This window comes from Anthonomus grandis, chromosome 1 (genome assembly GCF_022605725.1).
Source record: "Anthonomus grandis grandis chromosome 1, icAntGran1.3, whole genome shotgun sequence".
NCBI classification, from domain to species: Eukaryota; Metazoa; Arthropoda; class Insecta; order Coleoptera; family Curculionidae; genus Anthonomus; species Anthonomus grandis.
The window spans coordinates 52,099,020-52,123,172 of record NC_065546.1 but is presented as its reverse complement, the minus strand read 5'-3'; the positions used below and the strand labels follow the sequence as shown (position 1 = coordinate 52,123,172).

At 32.3% G+C, this 24,153-nt stretch overlaps 1 protein-coding gene across 11 annotated transcripts in view; it reads left to right on the top strand.

Moving 5' to 3' along the window:
* LOC126748022 (protein groucho) overlaps window positions 1-24,153 on the top strand; it is a 157,195-nt gene that overhangs the window by 64,832 nt on the left and 68,210 nt on the right. For all 11 annotated transcript variants that reach the window (XM_050457796.1, XM_050457324.1, XM_050457657.1 and 8 more), the window contains exon 3: window positions 10,877-10,940. In XM_050457796.1, coding sequence (XP_050313753.1) covers window positions 10,877-10,940 — 64 coding nt within the window. The remainder of the gene's footprint in view (window positions 1-10,876; window positions 10,941-24,153) is intronic.

Sequence of the window (24,153 nt, the reverse complement as noted above, 5' to 3'; positions counted from 1 at the left end):
TGATGATGTCGAGAATGAGCCGAACAATGTAGCGGAATGTGATGATAAACAGGACCGGGTTTTGGACAATTCTGTTTGTTCTTAAGGAGTTTTGAACGGCTAAATACTGTGATTTAATGTGAGCTCAGTAAGCATACCTACAGACAGCTATTCATGTCAGGACTCTCAGTAGATTCAAATGTCAGACAGTGTAATAACTACTACAATTTGCGAAAAGTTAAATACAAAAACAAAACATAAAAGTTCTCTTAAGATTGGAGTCCCATCTGTTTAGACTATAATTTATTTAGTCGCCGCGCCAGCCGCATGATATAAATTTAATATTTTAGTACAGGCGGCATATTAAGTTTTATAAACAGTCTTATAGTCAAATAGTACAAAGATCCTCCTATAATCAAAAATTAAGCGTTTCATTATGTAAGCATTTTACACAGGCACATTCTCCACTCCATCCATATTTTTATTACATTTACACTTTTAACTTCAGGCCAACAGGTCATTAAACAGTTCATAATACAAGATTCGGTTAGAATCAGAATTTTACTTTGTAAAATTTTTATTTGTACATTTTATACAACAATTAACAGAATTGTACGGTTAGTGCAGTGCTTTATTTCATTCTTCTAATTACACTTATTTACCGAAAAATTGGTGTTTTATTGAAGAAAAAAAAATCACAACCCAGAATACCGTGTGTGGAAAAGCCCATACACAAAACACCATCAATAAATGAAAGTGAAGTATTGGATTCACAATTCTGGCCTATCGGGTTATATGTTAATAGATTTTTAATCCTGAAAAAGGCAGTACCTCACAACTCAGAAGCCTCAAGAAACTTCTTTTCTTTAAGGGAGCATGTGAATATAATGCATCTTAACATCAGATCTCTCAAAGGGAAATGTGGACAATTGGAAGCATTTCTGTCAGACAAGAACATAGACATAGTGTGCTTATTGGAACATTGGCTACTAGATGAGGACTTAAATTCCGTGAGCCCTGACACAGAGAAAATATATACATTTTAATATTTATTATCAACGTGTGTCCCGTTTTGGCTGTAATTAGGGTAGGGGTATCTCCCTTGCTACTAAAGTCTTTAAAATCTCTAAAACACTTTTACACGGGTTTTAGAATTCTTCGCCACTTTTTCAATTAAACGATTATTGCCTAATGTAAAATACCTTTTTCTCCACCCTTCATCTTACAAATACCTTTCGTTGATAAGCTATAGGGTGAAAATGAAGATTGAAGACCTTGTATAAATTAGAAAAAAAGAAAGGCTAAGACTGGGTCTATTAAGTTACTACATTACAGCACTAAGTTTTATATTCGCACAATGATAAAGCGAAATTAATTAGCACAGAATAAGTATAAATATACAGAATAATCTTGACTAAAGATAAGGTTAGATTCATATATCCGGAATGACAACTAATTTTATTCCAAAAAACATATCCAATCCAATGCAAAAATTACATTTTGTTTAAATATTAATAATCTTGGTCTTAGTATAGCAATACTCAGCAGAACACGTTTGCAAATATTGTTACAATAGGATAAAAGCTTTATTTAAGAATAGTAATCTTTTGATACAATTTTTTAATTGTATTGTTAAAAGTAACTAAACTTGAAATAGGTATAGCTTATACTTTATTAATAATGTGCTATTCTTAAGTAGAACGGAACTAAATTTCGAACTTGAAATACGCATCTTCAAACAAAACTCGAGGGTTTTTATTACAAAGAATAGTTACGCTTGCATATTTTAATAAGAATATAAAATTTGCTGTATTATCGAAGTTGAAAAATGGGATACAATTTAAAAAAATAAAAGGTACTTTCGCTTATTAGCTAATTTTTAGCAGTTCTTCAATAGATTTATTAATGAATTAGGTTAGATAAAATGAAACTCAAATCTTATGGCATTTATTTAAGTTTTTTTTGTCAACAAGTCATTAATACAAATGATAACGTTAGCCGTAATTTATAATTTAGGTAATTTCGTTAATTATAATTTAATTTTACCCTATAATTTGGTCTCCATCCGTCTCATTAATATAACATGTAGGAAATGTAACAATGAACATGTAGATCAAGCTTCTTAATTCATCATGGAATAAAAGCATATAGCAAAGTAAGTCTAGGTAACAAAAACTCATATTAACATTGAAAAAATATTTATTCTTTTTTATATAGTAGGTATACCATATAATATATATGTGGACTGAATAATTCATAACAAAAAAAAGCTAATCTATTCTAGGGTTTGGAGAATGAATTTGCATTAAAACATTTTAAAGTGATACCTCCCATGAGGCATTTGCATGCAGCAAAGAAAATTTAAAAATGAAATAAACAATTTTTTCCAATTCACAACTTTCCAATTAAAAAAGAATTTAATTTCTAAAACAGAAAATATTTAAAAATTCCAGAACACCCGGTATTTTTCCAACAAACTGATTTTATCAAAAAAATAGTACCTACACACTTGCTATTAAATAATGGACTTACATATATGGAACACAATTAAAATATCGATTGATAGGTGTATGGATCACTAAGCACTTTGAACAAAGAACCAGAATAATGTAGATGGAGAAATCAAAATTGGGTTCATTTTTATCACATACCTTGAAGGATCAATTGCATTAATGGGATCAAATAATACTCCTGGAAATCACAAATCATAAACTACGTTTAAGGCAAATCATTAAACAAACAATTTGAAAAGGAAAATGAGAAGCTATCGAATCGAGCCTAAATGAAATTTACTCGCTTCTGCTATTGGTCGAAGTTCGAAGCAAGTGTTACCACGTGATGTTTCCGTGGTACATTTAACTGGATCCAAGTATAGCAAATTATCGAGTGAAATAATTTGGCATTTTGCAGATAATGAAGATATAAGTTAATTAATCTGTTGTGCACTTCAAGAAAAGTAAATTATTCCCGCTTGAAAAAATTTAATGCATTCAATCAAGAACAAATGCATGTCGTTCTTTAACTAGATTTGTTGTGCACAAAATGGAAAGGATAATTCGGATTTTGATTTAAAAATTGGATCATAGTGGATTAATAGCTAATATCCAAACGTCTCGGCATGCTCTTAGAGGTCGTTCGGATACTAGTATTGCTATTAAAATTCAGTTTTATGGTCCAACAGGAAATAAACCCTAATAATAAGACAATTATTGAAACATTGACAGTACAATAATTTCAGTTATATAACAAAAAACAATATCAAACTCATTAACTGGTACAACATAAAACTAAATAGTAGGTGTTACAATAAATACTTGAACAACTAACAATCTAATTCTATCTGAAATAACTCCCACAAACAGCAGATTGCTGAAGAGACAGTGCATTAAACCTTGAAAGCAATAACTGCTGCTTAAAACCCCTCTTAGGGTATACACCACCTAACTTGAAACTAATATATTTGTAAAATTTTCGTTGAACTGATTCCATGCTGTGAATATGCACTGCACAAGGAAACCGTACTAGAGAGGCATACAGTAGGCGTGAATTTACTAGGGAGTTGAACAAAATTATCCTGCTTGAAATATTAGAAAATAGTTCTCTTAGTCTTATAATGAAGCCCAGAGTCTTTACAAAAGATCTTATGATAGTATCTATATGAGTTTTGAAGGTAAGCTTTTCATCAACACAGACCCCCAGGTCACGAACAGATTCACAATTTGGAAATGTATTATTATGTATCATTTATTACGTAACCGAAGTCAATCTCGTCTTTGAGCAAGGAAATTCAGATCTTTTTACATTTCTGAAGATTAAGTGGGAGTCTGTTAATTTCACACTATTCATAAACCCTATCAAGATCAGCCTGAAGCTGCAAGCAGTCATGATGACTCTTAACAAGACGAAAAATCTTTATGTCATCCGTCAATAGTAGAAACTCACTGCCGATACTAGTGGATCACTTGAGGCAATGTAATTATCATTATTGAAGTACACAAATTGCGATCTATCTACTGAAAAACTTTAAGAAAGAAATGAAAAACTTTATCACATGTTTAAGAAAACCCATTTTATTAACCTTTTTGGAAAAAATTCCATGGTCCAATCTATTGAAGGCGTTAGCAAAATCTGTGTAGATTACATCAAGTTGGTATTTGCAGTTTATAGCCTCTTATGTGTTTCGCAGAAATGATGTTAGATTAGTGACTGAAAAAAACCATTAGGTAAAATAAGATGTTTAATTTGACGAGACAGGTCGGTATAAATGCAGGTCTCAAAGACTTTAGAAAAGTGGACAAAATAGAGATTGGGCGATAATTCTCCACCTTATTTCTGTCTCTTGACTTAAAGACAGGGACTTTTGCCATTTTTGTTTCCAAGCGTTGCGAATAGTGCTTGCAGGTAGGAACAAATTGAAAAGTTTTACACAGAGGTTCAACGAAAGCAGAAGCTTAGTTTTCTTAAGGGTGATAATATATCCACATGATTTATTAAGTTTTATAAGCATTATACTCAGCTAATGATTCCATTCTTTTCCACCTAGTATGCAATTTGAGTTTCTCCGTAAGAGCTGCCACAATTTGGCCAGTATTCATGCTGGGAGTGATACTTATTCTTTCGAAGTCTGTAACGAGGAACTACTCATTTTATTGTTGGTGAGAGCATGGTCGAGAATCCAAAAACATCGATTTTGTTTTCTTGTGGTTTGTTCTTTGGCTTGGAACCTTTTTCGAGAACCAAGGATGCAGTTTGTCCCGTAGCCTCTTCCTGTTGTATATCTTCCTTTAAGTCTCCCAACTAGATGACATCAGCTGATACCCAGTGCCATAGGCGTCGCGTAGCTAGGTAATATAGTAATAGTAACTATTAATGCCGACCTTAACATCATTTTGAAGTGGAGTGAATTTACAAAGAAGCCTGCCTGACTTCGACAGTTCGCTTGTTAGGTGTGGATTTTGGAAGTAAAAGAAATTGGCATAATCATATAGAGGAAATAGCTGAAACAGCTTCTTGAAAAAACTTGAAGCTTTCTTTAAAACTAAGAGACTGTATAAGCTTTTAACGCCTCGCAAGGATTCGTCGTATTGAAAGCTGCTTGATTCTATGCGGAAGAGGGTCTATGGTTTATAGAAGATCCAGAGATAACTGAAACCTTGGACGTATAGAAGGAAGGACAATTAGGCGAACCCTACTCTGTTTTTACCATCACAGAGCAATAATTGTAGTTCTGCCAAGATATCTAGTACAGGGGGATGCAAAAGCTTTGAAAGTGACTTTTCTCTACTATACTACGTTTGAGAAATATATAACTACCAAGCAAACTACTACGAGGTGAACCACCAGTATTTTTTGGCCGGACGATTAAATTATGGCATAGTTAAATGATTTCATGTTTATTAGGATGCAGTTTAAAAAATGTCGGCTATTTTAGGAGAAATCCGAAAAAGAAAATATTTTAAGAATTAATGACACTTTTCATTATTGTGATTCAAAATTGATGTTACATTTTACCCTATCGTGACTTGTCTCTTAATGTTATACCGCGTTTTAAAATTTCATAGTCGATGTTTACTATGAAATTTGCCCCTTTAAGTAAAGGACTTTTTAGACTTTTGTCGTATAAGTGTGTGTACCAACCAACCGATTAATTAATTACTATTTAGATAAATAATACCGAGAAATTTCCACAAACATTCTTGTGCAAGTATTTATGTTACGCACCTGCCGAATTCATAATATGGCATTATTTTGCTAACAATAATAAGTATTCAATATGGTTCCTTATAACTAATTTTAAATATTAAGAAATATTAGGAAATATAAATAGATAAAAAATATTAGCTAAACATTAAAAGAAAAAACAAGCCTCTTTTTAGTAATGAAACTTATGAGCTTTTATATAAAACTACAATAATTAAAGAAACCGTTACATTGCATTAACTTGAAATCTACTCAATATTTCAAAAATTCGCTTTACTTAAGTTAATTATTTTTAACGGTTTTGGCACCTAGTTTTCTAGTTATCAAAGGAATAGTGTGATCTTGGCCAAGCTCCACCAAAATTGTAGGGTGAGTATCATTTCCTTAAAATAAAGGCGTGAACTTTTTTTGAATTGCACATTTAATGTCTTTATTAAAGGAATATACTCTTTCTTGGAATTTTCTTGGGTAAATCCACTTTACCTTTTTCCCTGCAACAATTTGAAAAGAAAAAAATTCAGTCATTAGGCAACATTGCTTTTAACCTTTTCTTGTACAGGTTAAGGGTAATCGTGTTTTACTTTGTTTCACCAGAGGATTCACCAAACTTTAGTTAATCCTCTATAGGCAAAACCCTTGCTACTTTTCAGACTTCCCTTTTGCATAAGCTCTGAATACAAATATTTCCTGATCATATTTTTTTTACTCATATGTCTAAAGATATAGTATTCTTGTATTAATTGAAGATACAGAATTTTTTGTCAGTAGCTTAATATGCTGATATATACTATAATAATTATAAGTGCTGTTTAGCAACAGATTACCATATGCAACAAACGTTTGCGATTACTCGTGCATATATATTATTTTACGAATTTATAAAATTGGCATTTCTTGCTGTCGAATCCGATTACTTCGATAATTCCCTGAAAAAAACAACATTTAACGGATGGTAACTGCATTATAAACATCACTATCATCGGTTGCGAATATTGTGCGCCGTCCGTAATTTTGCCCGTAGAAATTAGATACGAAAGCGATTCGGATTTAATTGCCGACTACAAATTTGTTAATTTTATTGGACATTTGGGGGAAGTATAGTAGGTATGATTTATTTTATGGTGTATTTAAGAGAATATCTATACAATTAAAAGTTATTTATTTCTAGATATACGCTATACTAATTGTTAGTCTATTGTAAATCTAAAGGATCTCATGAACTTTGCTTGATTTTTATATACGTGGATATCCAAAGTTTAAAACAAAAACTGTTTTAAATAGTATATTATTCCTAACAGCAGATTTGTAAAATTCATTTCTTTTTAACTGAAATGTGGAGACATGTTTGTGAAGCTTCGAAGCAAGAATTGTAAAAAAGGCTCTAGTACAGTTTCTTTGTACTGTGTCAAATTGTTTCATAGCTGCAAGTACGCATAACCGTTTAAATAATATTCAAGTTGGTTCTCTGGGAACTGCTTCCCTTTGACAACCACTGCATACAACAAATAAGTAAAATCTATATGATGACTTACTTATTTTGTTCAGTATTACGTCGCTGCTATAGCAAAAATCAATTTAGAAAATACTATCTTATATATGCTCAATTATTTCTTCTTCTTTTTAATAATTGAGCGTATTAGATAGTAGTTTCTAAATTGATTTTTGCTTTAAAAGTTTAAAGTTGTGATTGCGTTTTTACGACTTTCTTTGGTGCCATTATATTGTGACCCTTAGAGGGCAAATAAAAGCAAAAGGACGTTTATTCCAAACCTCTCTTTTTACAGGGTCTCTATTTGTAAAATTCTAACTAGGACATGTGAAACTAACACCCAAAACATTTGTAATCCAAAATATTGCAATATGCATTTATAATGTGGTTCATTTGCTACATGTAAGCGTAGTTGCAGTTGCACTTACGACTGTACTGACACAACGACTGTAGACTATACAGAATTTATCTCTAAAGAAAACCTAGTAGTAGCATGATGAATAAAAAAAAGATATTTAAAGACTGATATAACTGAAGCTAACTTAGATTTTCAAGCAAATCTGAGGAAATTGTTATCCCAGCAGAGGTTATATTCTTCAGATAATAGAGCCTTAAATTTATATATTTTAACATATATTTAACAAGCAAGAAATCTGTTTACTCTTCCTGTTTAAAAAGGAGTCAACTAAATCCTGGACGGAGATAGTGTGAGATAACTGACAACAAGCGCCACAGACAATTATTCAAAATTATCCCGTTTGAAATTAATGCCATTAGACACTACGTACGTATAAAATGAATAGGCTTATTGCAAAAGAAAATAATAATCCGGTGCGGTTTATTGAACTGCATCAAGCATTGTGTTCGTGAGACCCTCTACGTGTCCAATTACTTCTTGTAACCGTTTTGATGCTAGCTTTTTATATTATTATTACGGCTGTAATGGTTAAAAACAATAAAAGAAAATCGCTGTAATCATTCAGCATAATGAACAAAACAGAATAATGGTGAATTTCGAATTCTAGGGAGTGTTGAAAATCTATGTTATTATATTTATGCTGTTATTTGATGTGTTACGTTGTTTACTTCCTTTTCAAGATATTTTAATTGATTTCAAGAGGATTACCTAAGGGGCTTAAGAGGTAATGATAATACATAGACATTTTATATTTAATATATTCGTGGAAAACAATTTCCTTCTCTAATAAATAAGTCGTAAATCATGGTCCAGGTTGAAAAAGGCGATGGAGGATGTAATTTTTATGTTTTTAGATTTGTACGAGCCTATTTCTTATTACCGTAGTTGTTTCTATGCAGTGTGGCCCGAATTGGGTATACATATGTATGAGCATCTTGGAAACTAAATAGAAAAAGTTGTAGAGTATTCAATTGCCAATCAAATGCCGCTTTGAGAACGATTTCATCGTTTTTCCGTTTTTGTAAACAAAAAGTTGCATTTTCGAGAAAGTGTTGTATTTTTTTATATAAAAATATTTTTAAAACATGTAATAATATTATTAGGACAACTTTTTAAGAGCAATGCATTCCTGCATTCATTTTTTGATTTTTGACGTTTTGGCTGTGAGATACCATCAACTTCTTTTTTTCTAATGGCACCCATTTTGCCTAACTAAAAAGAACATTTTTTTCCTTTAAAATGGTGTCTGACACTTGTCCAAAAATGATTTTTTGCTGACTACAAAATATTGATGTAAACCAGGAGATATTTACCAATGTTACCAATATTTAACATAATTTTGCTTTTGTGCAATAGAAAACCCACCAATAGTAAAGATCGATCGGTTTTACTTTCCAGCTATCAGAAGTTGACCTACTTTTGAAACTTTGAGGCCAATAAAAAAAAATAAGTTTTTTTTTTTCGTAATGTACGGATCGAAACCTATAAGAAAACAAATTTTCAAGAAGATTTAAAAACAAAAATTTTTTTCCCTGAAAAAAATGCATTTGGTCGTCAAAATTTTCAAAGTTCGAAGAAAAAAATAATCTCTCAAATCTCTTTAAAAATTTGTTTTCTTATAATTTTCGACCCGAAACATTACGAAAATGCTATTAATTTTTTCCAAAAAAATTATCTTTTATATTTTTTTGAACTCAAAGTCAAGATTTTTTTTTAAATGGTGAAAACTAGTCCCATTCTGATAGCCATAAGTCAGCTACATCGCTGACTTCGGCAATGCGGTTTGCGGCTAGTTATAGTGAAATGATGAAGCTAGACGCCAGTATACTCGGCTTCATCCAACTAGTTGAAAAACAAAAAATATGGCTATCAGAAGATGACCTATTTTTTTAAATGGTGAAAACTAGTCCCACTCTGATAGCCATAACTCAGCTGCATCGCTGACTTCGGCAATGCGGTTTGCGGCTAGTTACAGTGAAAGGATGAAGCTATATGCCAGTATACTCGGCTTCATCCAACTAGTTAAGAAACAAAAAATATGGCTATCAGAAGATGACCTAATTTTGTAACTTTGAAAAAATTGTGAAAAGTAGTCCCACTCTGATAGCCATAACTCAGCTACATCGCTGACTTCGGCAATGCGGTTTGCGGCTATTTATAGTGAAAGGATGAATGTAGACGCCGGTATACTCGGCTTCATCCAACTAGTTAAGAAACAAAAAATATGGCTATCAGAAGATGACCTATTTTTGTAACTTTGAAAAAATGGTGAAAAGTAGTCCCACACTGATAGCCATAACTCAGCTGTACCGCTGACTTCGGCAATGCGGTTTGCGGCTAATTATAGTGAAAGGATGAATGTAGACGCCGGTATACTCGGCTTCATCCAACTAGTTGAGAAACAAAAAATATGGCTATCAGAAGATGACCTATTTTTTTTTAATGGTGAAAACGAATCTCCCTCTGATAGCCATAATTCAGCTACATCGCTGACTTCGGCAATGCGGTTTGCGGCTAGTTATAGTGAAAGGATGAAGCTAGACGCCAGTATACTCGGCTTCATCCAACTAGTTGAAAAACAAAAAATATGGCTATCAGAAGATGACCTATTTTTTTTAAATGGTGAAAACTAGTCCCACTCTGATAGCCATAACTCAGCTGCATCGCTGACTTCGGCAATGCGGTTTGCGGCTAGTTATAATGAAAGGATGAAGCTAGACGCCAGTATACTCGGCTTTGTCCTAAGTTAGACTATTTAAGACTAGTTAAGAAACATACAATATGGCTATCAGAAGATGACCTATTTTTGTAACTTTAAAAAAATGGTGAAAAGTAGTCCCACACTGATAGCCATAACTTATCTGCATCGCTGACTTCGGCAATGCGGTTTGCGGTTAGTTATAGTGAACGCATGAAGCTATATGCCAGTATACTCGGCTTCATCCAACTAGTTAAGAAACAAAAAATATGGCTATCAGAATATAATATATAAAAAATAAGTTTGATGCCAAGGGACAGAATAATTGAATAATTCCTTGCCCACCGCCGTTTCCCGATCTAAACCCTTTTGATTTATTTGTTGGGATTCTTAAAAAACCGTATTTATTAAAAACGATGTAATAGAAGTTTTATTGGACGCTGCTGAATACGTTCATTAAAGCTGCAGAACGATATTCTCATTAGATAAAATTTTTTTATTGTTAAATTATATTTAAAGATTCCTGCTTAGAAATAAAAGAAAGTTTACATTAGATTGTATATATCTTATAAATAATAATTTTTTGTTTTAGGTTGAAACTAGAATGTGAGAAATTAGCGTCAGAAAAAACTGAAATGCAACGGCACTATGTTATGGTAAGTTGTTTTAATGTTATAGTGCTTCCAATTCGGTTTTATCGCTTTTCTAAAGAAGTATATTAGAATACATTTTGATTTAATCTTAAACATTCATACACTCAAAGCCAAGCTTAATTTTTACTTATAAACTTGTTACCCAAAAATACAGACACGCGCACATCTGTCTTTCAACAATAGCAGCCAAATATTACCACAAAATACTCTACTAATTAATAACTCTAATCCTAAGATTACCCAGATGCGAAAGTTTTGACCCCATATGTGTTTCGATTCTCCGACGCGTCCTCACTACTGTTAGGTACGAGAGTATCCCATGTTTTATTTAGTACGCGATCTCATGTTCATTCTTATTGTTCCGTCTATTTACTCCTTGATTTATTATGCGATATTGAACATAACACAAATTACATTTATGTAGGTTATGCTTATTTAAATTTCTTATGTCAAGATACTCGTCAGCCATGTGGCGTATCTAGGACCAGTGTATCTAAGACATTTGGATTCACGTTTACGAAGTTTTGCAACTAGGTTAGCGCATGATAAACTTTGCAATATAAATATTAAAATATAAACTATTAACTGACTTAACCTTTAATTCCAAACAATATAATTCAAAATTGACTATATGATCCTCGTACATTGGGGTACAACCAAATACCAAATTATTAGGGTGCGCGGTAGAAGCTCTGTTAGAGTAACATCAAATAATACTTTGACACCCTGTATTTCAGTGACTATTAAAGTTAGGATAAGACTAGTTGCTCAATCACATTGTTTTGACGTAAGGAATCTACTGTTGTTCCATGTCCCATTACTTTCGGGACACCCTGTATAAAGTCGGTAAATATTGTTCATCACAGTATCTTTAACGTAGTTTACAAAGGGAGTAGTTTGTTCCCATCTAGTAGCGTATCGTTAATTTCACTATGCTAGAAGACATAACCTTAAACGCTCCTTTAACATTCAACAACGGACCCTATCGTAACGATTAATTCAATCTTATTGTTACGCTCCAATCCCTAAAACCACATTTTAGGCAAAATTTAAGATAGGGCAGACAATCCTCTCCCCTAACGAGCTGCAGGGAGAATTGACAAGTGCCCATTCGTTATCCCCTAAACGTGGATGATAAATAGAAGTGTGGTAGGTGGAGGAGGTAAAGCTAGAGCCGCTAGTTCTATCGATTACTAAGGCCATCGCCGCCAAACACAAAACATACGACAACTAAAGGTGCTCATCACGTCTGATATACGCAAGTGAAACGGCTGTTTATGGTGGCTGCACAGCGACGAATATCAACCGTGAATAGCTAAAGAGGGGCGCGAAAGGTTGAGGGAGGTTACGGGGTACGGAACGTCATTGGCATTACCTTTTAGTTAGGGATTTCGCTTAATGTGGGGAAATAAAATCATGGCGCGTTTCCACTGAGATATATGTGTATATGTTTACAGCGTTCTCCGCTTTGTGAGGATATGTGCTGAATTATGGATTTTTGTTTAAATCTTATATTTTTATTTATACATTCTAAAGGATTATTTGTTTATTATTTTTATAAATAATTCTTAGGTTAACTCAAATATAGAGCAACAATAGAAAATCTTTAAACCCATTGACCATTGAATTATTTTCCTAAAATTACTGAAATAATAGATTTCCGTTATTTCACTAGAAATTAAATTAGACATTCTCATTCTGGGAAAGTTATACTTAAAATTTCTTTGCCCAAGGGATGCTCTAGACCTCTAGAGGTTCTCAATGGTTTTTTTAAAAATTTTGTCTTGTTATAAAAATGACTCGAAATTCGAAGTTTATTCAATAGATTTGGTAAGTATCACTTCGCCTCTCTTTAAGTCTTATCCTCCTTCTTTAGGGTATTTAAAGTAACATTCGTTAACCTTAGATAATTATTTAAAATGTCATTTCGAGGCTACGCATCACTAGGAATTTCTCTATAAATTATGACAATTAGACACGAAAATTTGATCAAATTTGTCTTTGAAGACCCATTAGTTCCAGAGACGGATCTAGACAATATTTTGGGGGAGAAGACCGAAGGGGAAAAGACCATTATAGCCGATTTTCAGCGTGGAATGGTTCTTAGTTGGTGTTTACCAATCCGTTTCTGCCTATTCTGGTTAGGTCAAAGAGAACAAGTAGTAATACGCTACAAAAAAAGTTAAATTAAAGGAGAGAAAGTTTATAATTAATTCCGGCAATAGGTGTTTATGGCTTCAACCATGCAAATTTACATGACCATTTGACATAATTTATTTTAGATGCAATAAAAGCATTTTTATTCGAGAGAAAAGAGTGGCTCAAATTAAAAAATCCGACAACAGAAAAGAAAAAACAAAAATAAACTCTTTAATTCTTAATAACCAATTCATTTCAGTGACTGTTTCTTTAAATCAGAATTTTTAAGTGGTGGGGAAACAATACGTCACACTTACCTGTCAAAGTTGTCAACCAAAAGAATAACCGCGGTTCTTACCAATTCATCGCTGAAAACCGGCTCTTGTATCGCGGAGCACAAGTTTCAGTGTATGGTAAATATGAAGATAAGAGATGAGCAGTTCAAATACTCTATCGACTATCATACCTTTTTATATTTACAGTACCGCAGAGAAAAGTACAAGGTGTTACCTATTTTAAACCTTTATTTTCAATCCTTGCTACTGTTTGAGCCCAATTGCCTTAATAAAGAAATAATTTAGAATTGATATGTGCTCATTTTAGGCCTCAAACTGTTGAAAATATTCTCTACATCGTGTTTTTCTTCGCTTTACTTAGTATTGTGATTTTTTGCGACCAATTTTTTATATGTGCTGACCTCTACTTTTTTATCGAGATTCAATATCAGTTCATTGCAATGTGCCTAGAACAAGATTAGGTAAAAAAGGATAATTAAAAACTAAAACAGTTGTAGTCATATTTTTGTAGGATGCTGCAAAGTAAAATAAAATTTTATTATTCTTTTAATTGCAGTGCATAATTTTCAATACAAATCAGTTCTTCTCATAAATGATTCATGAGATTCATGGCAGAAGGGTAAATGTCTTAAGTGTACTTCAAAATGAAGATATAAACCTACGTCAACTCAATAGCCACAATATAACTCAATGAACATCAAGCAATGACAACTGAACATTTACATTAGTTAATAAAAGCAGTTGAGCAGCATTTACAAAGTAACGTATAATCTTCATTTCTTTTTTCGTAAGAATATCCAGTATTTGTTCACTAGTCACTCGAATATCACGCTGAATATTCATTGGCGGTTCATGAATTTTTAATTTGGGGGTGCAAGTAAGTAACTGGTAATATGAAAAATCATTAAAAAAACATTTTTGGAACATTCGTATCTTTTTCAAAATTATGGCTTTGCACAGAGTAGAATTCACCGATTGATTCAATCGTATTGTTTAGGGATTAGAGCCCCTAAAACAACATTTTAGGCAAAATTTAAGATAGGACAGACAATCCTTTCCCCTAACGAGCCGCAGGAGGAATTGACAGGTGCCCATTCATTATCCCTTAAATGTGGATGATAAATAGAAGTGTGGTAGGTGGAGGAGGTAAAGATCTAACCTGAATGTAGAAAAAAAAGTATTTAAAGAACAAAATCAGATCAAATCATCTTAATCACTTTCATCAATCACTTTAATCTTTATTATTAAAATCTAAAATATTTTGTTAGTTTTTTTTCTATTGAAAACATAGTATTAACTCTATCTTGAGCATTTGTACCTAAAAAACACTTAATTCTTTTTAGAGTTGAAAAATCAAAATGTAGCAATATTCCTTAAAAATTAGTCTATTAGATTCAGTTAATTCAATCCCTTATCGTTTATGCATTATTTTCAGTGTTGGCTTGTTGAAATAATAAATAAATTTGATAATTTCGAATTTCCGGTATTACATACGTATATACTATTTGCATTTTTTGACTGATCTTTATTAAGAAATATTTTGACTCGTGGAGTTAATTGATGAAAGGCTTCTAAAAGAGAACTGAAATCACCTGAATTTAAATTACGTATGAGTCCATTGGATGATGACATTATTTTACCATCTTACTGTCAGCATACTGATTTTATTTGTAAATCGGGCGTAGGACGACTTTATTTTTTACTTTCAACTTTTTCTTCAAAACATGGTGGCCTATTTTCTAAAAGATATTTAATAGTATTCATTTTTAATATTATCTATATTTAAACAAAAAAATAAGTCCAACCTAAACGAAGCCACGATATCCGCAATAAAAATAAACTATTAAGGCACCGTTGCATCCTGAAAGGTTGCAAACACTTTGGGACCACAGCAATTTCATGACGCTGCCCATTGGCATGGCAATTTTAGATCTACTCGCCGCTCTATTGGTCGACGTGCTTCACGTGACGTCACATTGGGGTGTATTCGAGTCGAGACCCTGTGGAAGTAAAGTTTACCACTTTAAAAAAAAAATTTACCACCAATCTCTTACGGAAATACTCAAAATTACTGACCCGGCTGGGGATTTAGACTTTATAGGATTAAACTTAGATGGGAGGTTAATTATAAGAGGAGTTTACTAGTTTACCCTGTTTATTTTTAGTGAATTTAATATTTTAAATTTTATTGAACAAATAGGAGGTTTATGCCCCTGGCAGCAGCCGCCACTGTGAATATTGAGTAACGCTAACCCATTGGGTCGCACTTCTTCAGTCTTGTTACGCAGATACGTCTTCAATCTCTTCAAAATTAAAATGACCGTTCACTGCTGAAGCTACTGTGACTGATGTGTTTGAAAAACTGCACATCATACTGGTCGAGAGCTTCGAAAAATGTTTTTGATCACTTTCTTAGAGAATATTTCATTTAACACGTTTCCACATTTTAGAATTGATTTTATTTCTTTAATACTTTCAGCAAATTCATTTGGCCATATTTCTTTGAATACCGAGACGGTCTTATCCAATTCAACCTCATCAATGTGGCTGGAATAACATTTTGTATTTTAGAAAGCAGATTTCGTTGCATTAAGAATTTCGATTCAAGTTCTTCAGTCGTTGTCCAAGAATAGAATATAGATCGGTCGCTTATAGCACTCTTTAGGATTTCCACGATAATTGTCCCGATTTTTCTTACGTTCTGCTTGTCGACCAACAGTCAGCACGATATCAGTAGATTCATGAATGTATGCTGCTTTGATACGCATGTCCTTTATATCGCATATTCAATGCATTTACTCATGTCACAGTGAATCAAGAACAAACTTTTAGATAATCATTTTTATTTTTTAGATTGGATCTTAAAATAGTTTGCATCCCTAAATATAGACTTAAAGTTCATTAATATTGACGATAAATTTTAAAAAAATTTCATAGTTAACGAAAACTGCTTTATATTTGATGTAAAAGGAATAGGCAGCTATAGTTTCTAATGATAAATGAATCAAGAAATATTATCCTGGAATTTTGTTTTTTAATATTTTTCCGTTCCAATACTTGGGTCATCATTTCAAATTCAGTAAAAAATTCGCCGTCCGTTAATTAAAATAATTGTTTAATTATAACTTTTGATTGCTCATTTCCATATTTTTTAGCGACGTAATGTTGATTTTTTAAAAGCGAATTGCATGTTACACTGTGTCAATGTTCAAAGTGGCATGTAAAGGAATAAATTATTGCTCTTGGCTATGAGCCTAAAACCAAATCGTCTTCGCTTTGAAAACTATTAATACTTATTGGTGTAATTTATTCGGTTTTATGAATATTATTTTAAAATAATGGTGAGTTGATGCAAACGTCGTATATAAATGTGTACTTGATTAGATTTAGATCCGGACTATTCGCTGATCGATTTATAATCTCTGTTTCAATTTAAAATAAAAAAAAAATTAAATATTTCCAGTAAGGTGTGCGCCTTTTCGTTGCAGTAAGAAATATTGTAGGTAAAGATGAAAGGAGCACATAGCATACATGTTTTTCGATAATTTATCTATATACCAAGTCTCTATATACCCATAATACTAATTTATATAGGAATCATCATATAATATTAATAGCAATCAAATTTGCATGAGCTGTTAAAGAAATTCCTTTTTAAAACATGTACATACAGTAATATTGGATTAGATTGATTGCGTACCCAACGTTTGGCCCTCGAACATGACCTGATCCAAACATGAAATTCGAGTTTCCCCCAATCTTCATTCGCCATTTTTCATCACGATATTTGAGCAGGTATTTGAGGTATCTGGTTAGCTTCAGCAAGACAACTTATGTGTAACTCTCCGACCTATTCTTCGATAACTTCATTTCTCTTCAAGTAAAATAGTAATCAGAATATAATTGCATCAAGCAGAAACTTATTAAGGACATTCGGCGATTGAGGGAACTCAAAAATGGACGAAATATATAAAATGCTTTAACTGAAATTTTTAGCTGAACATACAAAAAATCTAAATCTTACTCGATAAGAAGGATGTTAAAAGTTGTTCTTGGAATCACAGCAACCTCGAACATTCCTGAGTAGTAAATCCATACCTAGCTTGAAGAAATCCGGCTGTTTTTTCAGTGAAATAAATAAGATAAGCTGGTAATTAACTATTTAAGAGCTATTATTTCCTTTCAACCTTATCATTTTCTACTAATGCAGGTCATGGCAAGTTTCATAGCTAGTCCGGTAAGTTGGCTGGTCCTGGCAAATCCAGAGTGTCCTCTCGGTAGTGTTGTATCATGTAATGACCGTCTTTAGGAAGTACTGTTTGTTATTATGTGGTCTTGCAGTGTACTGCACATTATCCCTTTACTAATGGATAAAGGGATAATGTGCAGAGATGGGAGAACCTTATGGAAATTTTGCATCTTGGGAATAGGTGTTTTTCAACCGGAATACGAAAACTTCTGTTCTGCAAACAAGAGTAAACGAATCTTATCTCGTACCCAGAAAAGTTTGAAAGTGGTCGTTTTTTTGGCATTTTTTTGGAAAAGGCTATGCCACTTCATATCAAATGCCTTGGAGATGTTGAGGAAGATTGCACCTGTAGGAAATCTACACCTTCCTCCATGTGAAGTTGCTGCAGCAGTATTCTGTGACATATCCAAGGTTTTTGGCTGTGTGGATCACAGAATACTCTTGTGGAAGATGGAGAGATATGGTTTTAGATGGTTTTATTTGGGTTAATTCAGCTCCTATTTATCGGGCCGGTAGGGGTTCCCCAAGGATCTTTACTGGGTTCCTGGGCAAATTCCTTTGCTTCCCCTAAAAGGTAGGGTTACTATGTTTGCAGATGACACCACCATCATTTGGCCAAAAAAACACATTGACCAACTGCAAATGTTTCTGGATGCTGACTTGCTTATGGTACAATGCAAATCGACTTTGTTTTAATAGGTCCAAAACAAATCTGTTAATTTTCAGATGTTTAATGGATTCTGTCACTATCGATGAGGAGGGTGTCAGTGATCAGTTTGCTATGCCTTTAAAATAATTTATAACAGCTTAGATGTTTACATTGCAAAAAATGCTTATCATGCCCTTATGGAGTCACATCTTCGCTATGGGATTTGTTTGTAGGGATCATGTTCCCAGTATCTCTTTAATACAGTATTTTTTCTGCAAAAAAGAGCAATTAGAGCCCTTGGTGGAGTGAGGTGTCATGTATCTTGTCCGCATTTTTTGTGCAAATAAGAATTTTGACCCTTTGTTGCTTATATATACTTGAAACAATAACTATGGTATATAAAAAGCACCAGCAGGAAATTGTAGGAGGCAGTTCGTTTGGAACTCGTGTTACATGCACCTTTCGGTTGCCCATTCCACATTCAGAGCAAGTGATAAATTGTTTTATTTACATGCGTTGAAAATTTTCAATCACCTTCCTCTTTGTATAAGAAAACTTAATTCTTATATTAGATTTAAAAACCATTTAAAAAGATTGTTAGTTTTTAAGGCATATTATACATTAGACGAGAGAATACCAAATATCTATGTGTGATTTGAAAAAAAATATATTGTAACTATATTTGCTTTCCGATATATATTAGTGCTAAGTTTTACTTACTTAGATTTAATAAGGCTTTGTCAATAACCCTGTTTGGGACAATAAAGCTACTTTTTGAATTTGTTTTAAGATGTGATAGTGCAGTCGGGTTATTCTATTTGAATGCTTGTAGGATGGTTTCATATGTTGAAAGGAGCTGGTCTGAGTGCTGAGGTTCAGTCCTTGTTTTGTTAAGGGTAAGATTTCATAGAGAATTAAGCCTTAATTAACGCAAGAAATGTTAAGTTTAACAAAAAATCTTAACTTTCCTACGGTAATTGTATATGTAATCGTGCACTTCTATTGCTGATCTGAAATATGATTTTATTAGAGAAAAAGGATTAGTTTCAAACCCATAGCATTTAAGCTTTGTTAACAATAAATTGTCAATGATGGTGTCAAATGCTTTAGAAATATTTAGCTTTCTTAAAATGCTGTTATTAAGTTTTTAAAATATGGTCAATGATGTGAGTCATAGCTTTGAAATTCTTTTGAAAAGCCATATGGTGTAATAGATACCAGTATTATAAATCATAACTTTAATTATATAGAATCTTTATAAAAATTTCGGGAACTAGAGGCAGAATGCCCATTATATGAAGGTCATTTATTGTTGATTATATTGGAAAATTTTTACGTTTTCCTATATAATATCAGTTAATCAGTCTTAAAATGTTACAAATCAGATGCTATTTGTAAAAAGAACTCAGCATATTGTTTATAAAAAAATATATTAAAATTGTTTTAGAAAGGTGGCGAGTAATTAGTTTAATTTTTACATAGATTTACATTTTCTAGTGCTTTATTTAATTATTCAACAATCGTATATTCCGCAATCATGTATAAACGAAATAGGAGCTTACATCAAACTCCGCGTCTCCGTCTTAACTATTTACGAATAACAAGATACAAAAGCGTTATTTGGTAGGCAAGACCAATATCAAATAATGTACCTGTTATAGATATTATGTATTATATATATTTCAGTTCAGACTAGAGGTATATTACGAATGCAAATCGCTTTGAGGCACGATGTCGCAAATGAATTCTGTTTTACAGAAAAGCAGGTATCCATTCTGGGAGTATTTTGAATCTCATAACACATCCAATCCAAAACTAAAATGAGTTGTTTGAATGTTATTACTTTCTATATGAAACGGAGATAGGTATTTGAACAGAAATCTTTATTTATTTTGCGTATAGTATAAGATGCAGGTATTCTTTAAAATGAAATATCTAAGGCGGGATTGTGTACTACGGTTGAGCAAAATTTCACTACCTGTGAATTATTAACTCTGAATAAAAATTCACATTCACTGCTTGTTGACTTGTTAAAAATAAGCTGTGAAATATTAAAACGTTAAAGAGAAAGGCGCGTTCACATTGAGACAAACGAATGCACATCTAACGTTTTCGGCGTTTTATGAGAAAATTGCTCCTGAACTCATTTGTAGTTATTCGTTTACTATAAAAACTTACCCTATAAAAATGTTAAATCTTCCTAGTTATTGTTAAATTTAAGTGTTTTTCACATTTCATTTCTATGGCCAAAGAATATTTGAATTTTTACATTTCTGAAAAATATCGATTATTGCTACATGTTTGTTTTTATCATCAATATAAAGCTATAAGGAAATAATATTTTTTAGGGTGATATTAGCTTTCAGATTACTATAAAAACATGTATTACCATTAAAACTAAGCAATATTGGTAGTTTCTCCTATTTTGTTTGTATTCTTATCCCTTTTTAATAACCATAGGTATGGTCCATCGACCATACCTAAGAAAAAATAGTAATATCTATACATTTGTTTTTATTATGCGCGTTCGCTTTCATGGTTTTTGTGCGATAAGCAAACTAGCTAATCGTCGAGTTATACTATCGTGAATTAACGTTCACAGTGAATAAAAAAACACGTAAAGGGTTATCCCTGTGAATTTAACTTCGCAACTTAGCTCAACCCTACCGTGTACCGAGTAATAGTTTTTGATAATTATTTACAAAATGGTTTTCAGTTTTTTCTACCAATAAACGGGTTATTTCTGGTTTAGGCACTTGTGTTGATTATAAAGTTTATAGACGTGCTGGCGAAAAGACGAATTTGCCCTTTTTTTGTAAATGAATGCCTGTTTTTTTTTTTAAATGGAAAAAACAACCGAAACTTACGACATTTAAAGCAAATGGCACTGTAGGGTGGCTTAAAATCAAATTTTTGGGCACTAGTTCACTAAATGACGACATATTTTCTCCGTTTTTCCTAAAATGTTAGGTAATACTTTCACAAATATTCTTGAAAAATGTAGAAAAACAAAAAGTTCCAATAAAATCGGCAACATTTTGTAAGACGTTCGTTCTGTTTCTATCTTTTTTCTTCCTATTATAAAGGTTTAATTACGTATTTCATAGATTACATGGCTAAATGATTCTAAATACTTCGTTTAAAAGCATGGTTGCCATATCACTTTTGGAACTTTTAGGAATATTTTCTCTGGGTATATAAATAGAGTGTAGCTGACTGTTATCACATTAAAAAAAAGGCAATTAAAAAAAAACTCAAAATAGTAAAAAACTATTTTCAGCCCCTCGTGTGCTTAACGGGTTGGGTTCGGTTGGAACGTCGAGCACATGGAGGGCTTAAGCCTCTCAAGTTTGAAAATGTAATTATCAATGGCAACATCAAATATTCTAGATTAGACCCCTATTTTAGCATATTTTAAACGAATAAATCAGAGGAAAATTTGGCAACTATTATATGATATTGCTCAATGCGTCCAATAATTCGATTGTGGCAAAAGTTTGTTGGGTTTTATATTGTATGTTTCAATAAAATAGTTATACAAAATTTAAACAAATATAACTTGGAGAGCCTCAACATTTTTTCGCATATAAAAATAACTTTTAGTATTTTGCTTATTTGTGTGTCAATATGGAAACATCGCCCTAGTTCAGTGAATAAGCGGAAAACAAGTTTCATTTGTTGTAAAGTTTTTGCATTGTATGTTTTGAAAAAAGGTGCAGAAGATTTTGTTTTTTTTTTGGGGGGGGGGGGGGTTTTTGACCTTTATTTTGTTCAAAAACGCCCTGAAGCTGCTTTTTGTGTTTAGGTATGTAGTACAGATACTGTTGCACTCTATTTTATAGTCCTATTCACTTCTGGGTCGCGGAAGCTTCTAGGATAAAAAAAATTACAAAAAAAAACTTTTTTTTAAAGCAGCGCCAACAGTTTTGTATTCTATAAAGACACTAGAAAAGGCCTATATAGACAATTTTTCTTATAGTGCTCAAATAGCAGAAAAATGGTTTTGTAAACTGTTATCTAGTTTTTTTTCAGTGAAAAGTTAAACTAAATGCTGTGTATAAAATATTTGTAAGCTCCACATGAGATGTATTATCGGTCATTCTTAAGTATTCTAGGACTATTAAATAAACTCTCCTTCATTTTATTCAATTAAGTCTTATTTGAAAGATTTTGCTTAATCAGCGATATTTTTGCGATCGCCTACACATAAAATCGCGTTTTTGTACACCTAGTAAAAGGTAATTTTTTTCGCTTGCGACGCTTGCATTTACGACTTTATGAAATCAAATGATCCTCTCCCATATTTTTAGTTTAAGTTTGCCCACAGAGCAAATTCTAGACGTTTGGAAGATTACTAGATTATCACGAGTATATTGAAAGCCGAGCATTCTAATCGGATAATCAACCCGGTCTGCTCATGTTTTTGATTCAATTGCTGCTTGTACTCACGTTGATGGCATTTATACCGGCTTTGACAAAGTCTTTGTTCGGATAGATCCTTTATATAGATTCGCATATATATTATTGGATAATTTAATTAGTAAGCCTTTTCAGCTAAGTTATTTTTTATACTAGACAATTTTATACCAGCTTATCCTTATTCTTAATTCTAAATAAGATCAGATAATAAATAACATTTTTTGTCAATGTAATTTTTAGGATGCTAAATTTTGACCACCCTATATTTATCAATTGTCAAAATGTTAATGCAGAAACTAGTTTCTTCTTTCAGACACTTTTCAATTTGTGCGAGAACTTATGTAATGACTATGCAAGTGTAATTTTTTACATAAAATCTAATATATGTCAAAAACGGTTAGACTTTGGCATAGGACATTATCTTAGAACATTGAATGCCTAGAATAAGCCTAGCTGCAAATCATAGGCGAGGTTTTAGATATAGAAATAGACGACTTTCAAATTTTTCATTCCACTCAATATTATCTAATGTGTTTTATTTTGTAACAAGTAAAAAATGTACTCTTTAAAAGTTCCGTTTATTTACTAACCAATAACATATTCTTTGAGAGTAATCAACAAATTTTTTAGAATAAAAAAAGATTCTTAACAAAAAAGTTAATGAAAAAAGCAACTTGGCAACGTAGAATATGTAGAATATGTCTCTATGTTTACAAGTAGAAACGTATCAGCCATTTTCTCTAAGAGACCAAACGAAAACAAAACAAAGGTAAGGACACAAAGTCACGGTCTCATCAAATCCATATAATTTTTTAAAAGCTACACGTGTTTCGATATAGAAATCAGAGGCCTATCATCATCAGGCCTAGACCTACATAGATATGGTTGTAATGCGATCTGTGTAGGTCTACTTACGAGGAGCGAAACACGTGTAGCTTTTAAGCTTTTAAAAAATTATATGGATTTGATGAGACCGTGACTTTGTGTCCTTGCCTTTGTTTTGTCTATGTTTACAATGCAAGTATCCGATGTTGCCACTTTGTTTTTTTTTCTAGATATTTTTGCATATGTCGTTTGCCGGCAACATATTTATAGTCCGCGCCCACTATTATTTAATCAATATAATGCCCGTATCTCCTGGAATTTCAAAGGAGTCTTAATAATTTTTTGTCTAGATATTAACAATGGATCACTTAATCGGTTTATAGTGGGTATAAACCTCGACAAACTAAGATTTTTTGTAAAAATTAATTAAAAGGTTAAATTTCAAAGGATTTGAATTAAGCTTTTTTCTTTATTATATAATAAATATATAAACGGATTTAAGATGGTTGCAAACCTCTACAAAGGAAAGTTTTTTGATTAAAACTTATTGAGTTAGATATTATAAACGGCTATAACTGCCAATCATTTTTTACTAAAAAACTTTTGTTTGTAGAGTTTTGTAACCATCTTAAATGCTTT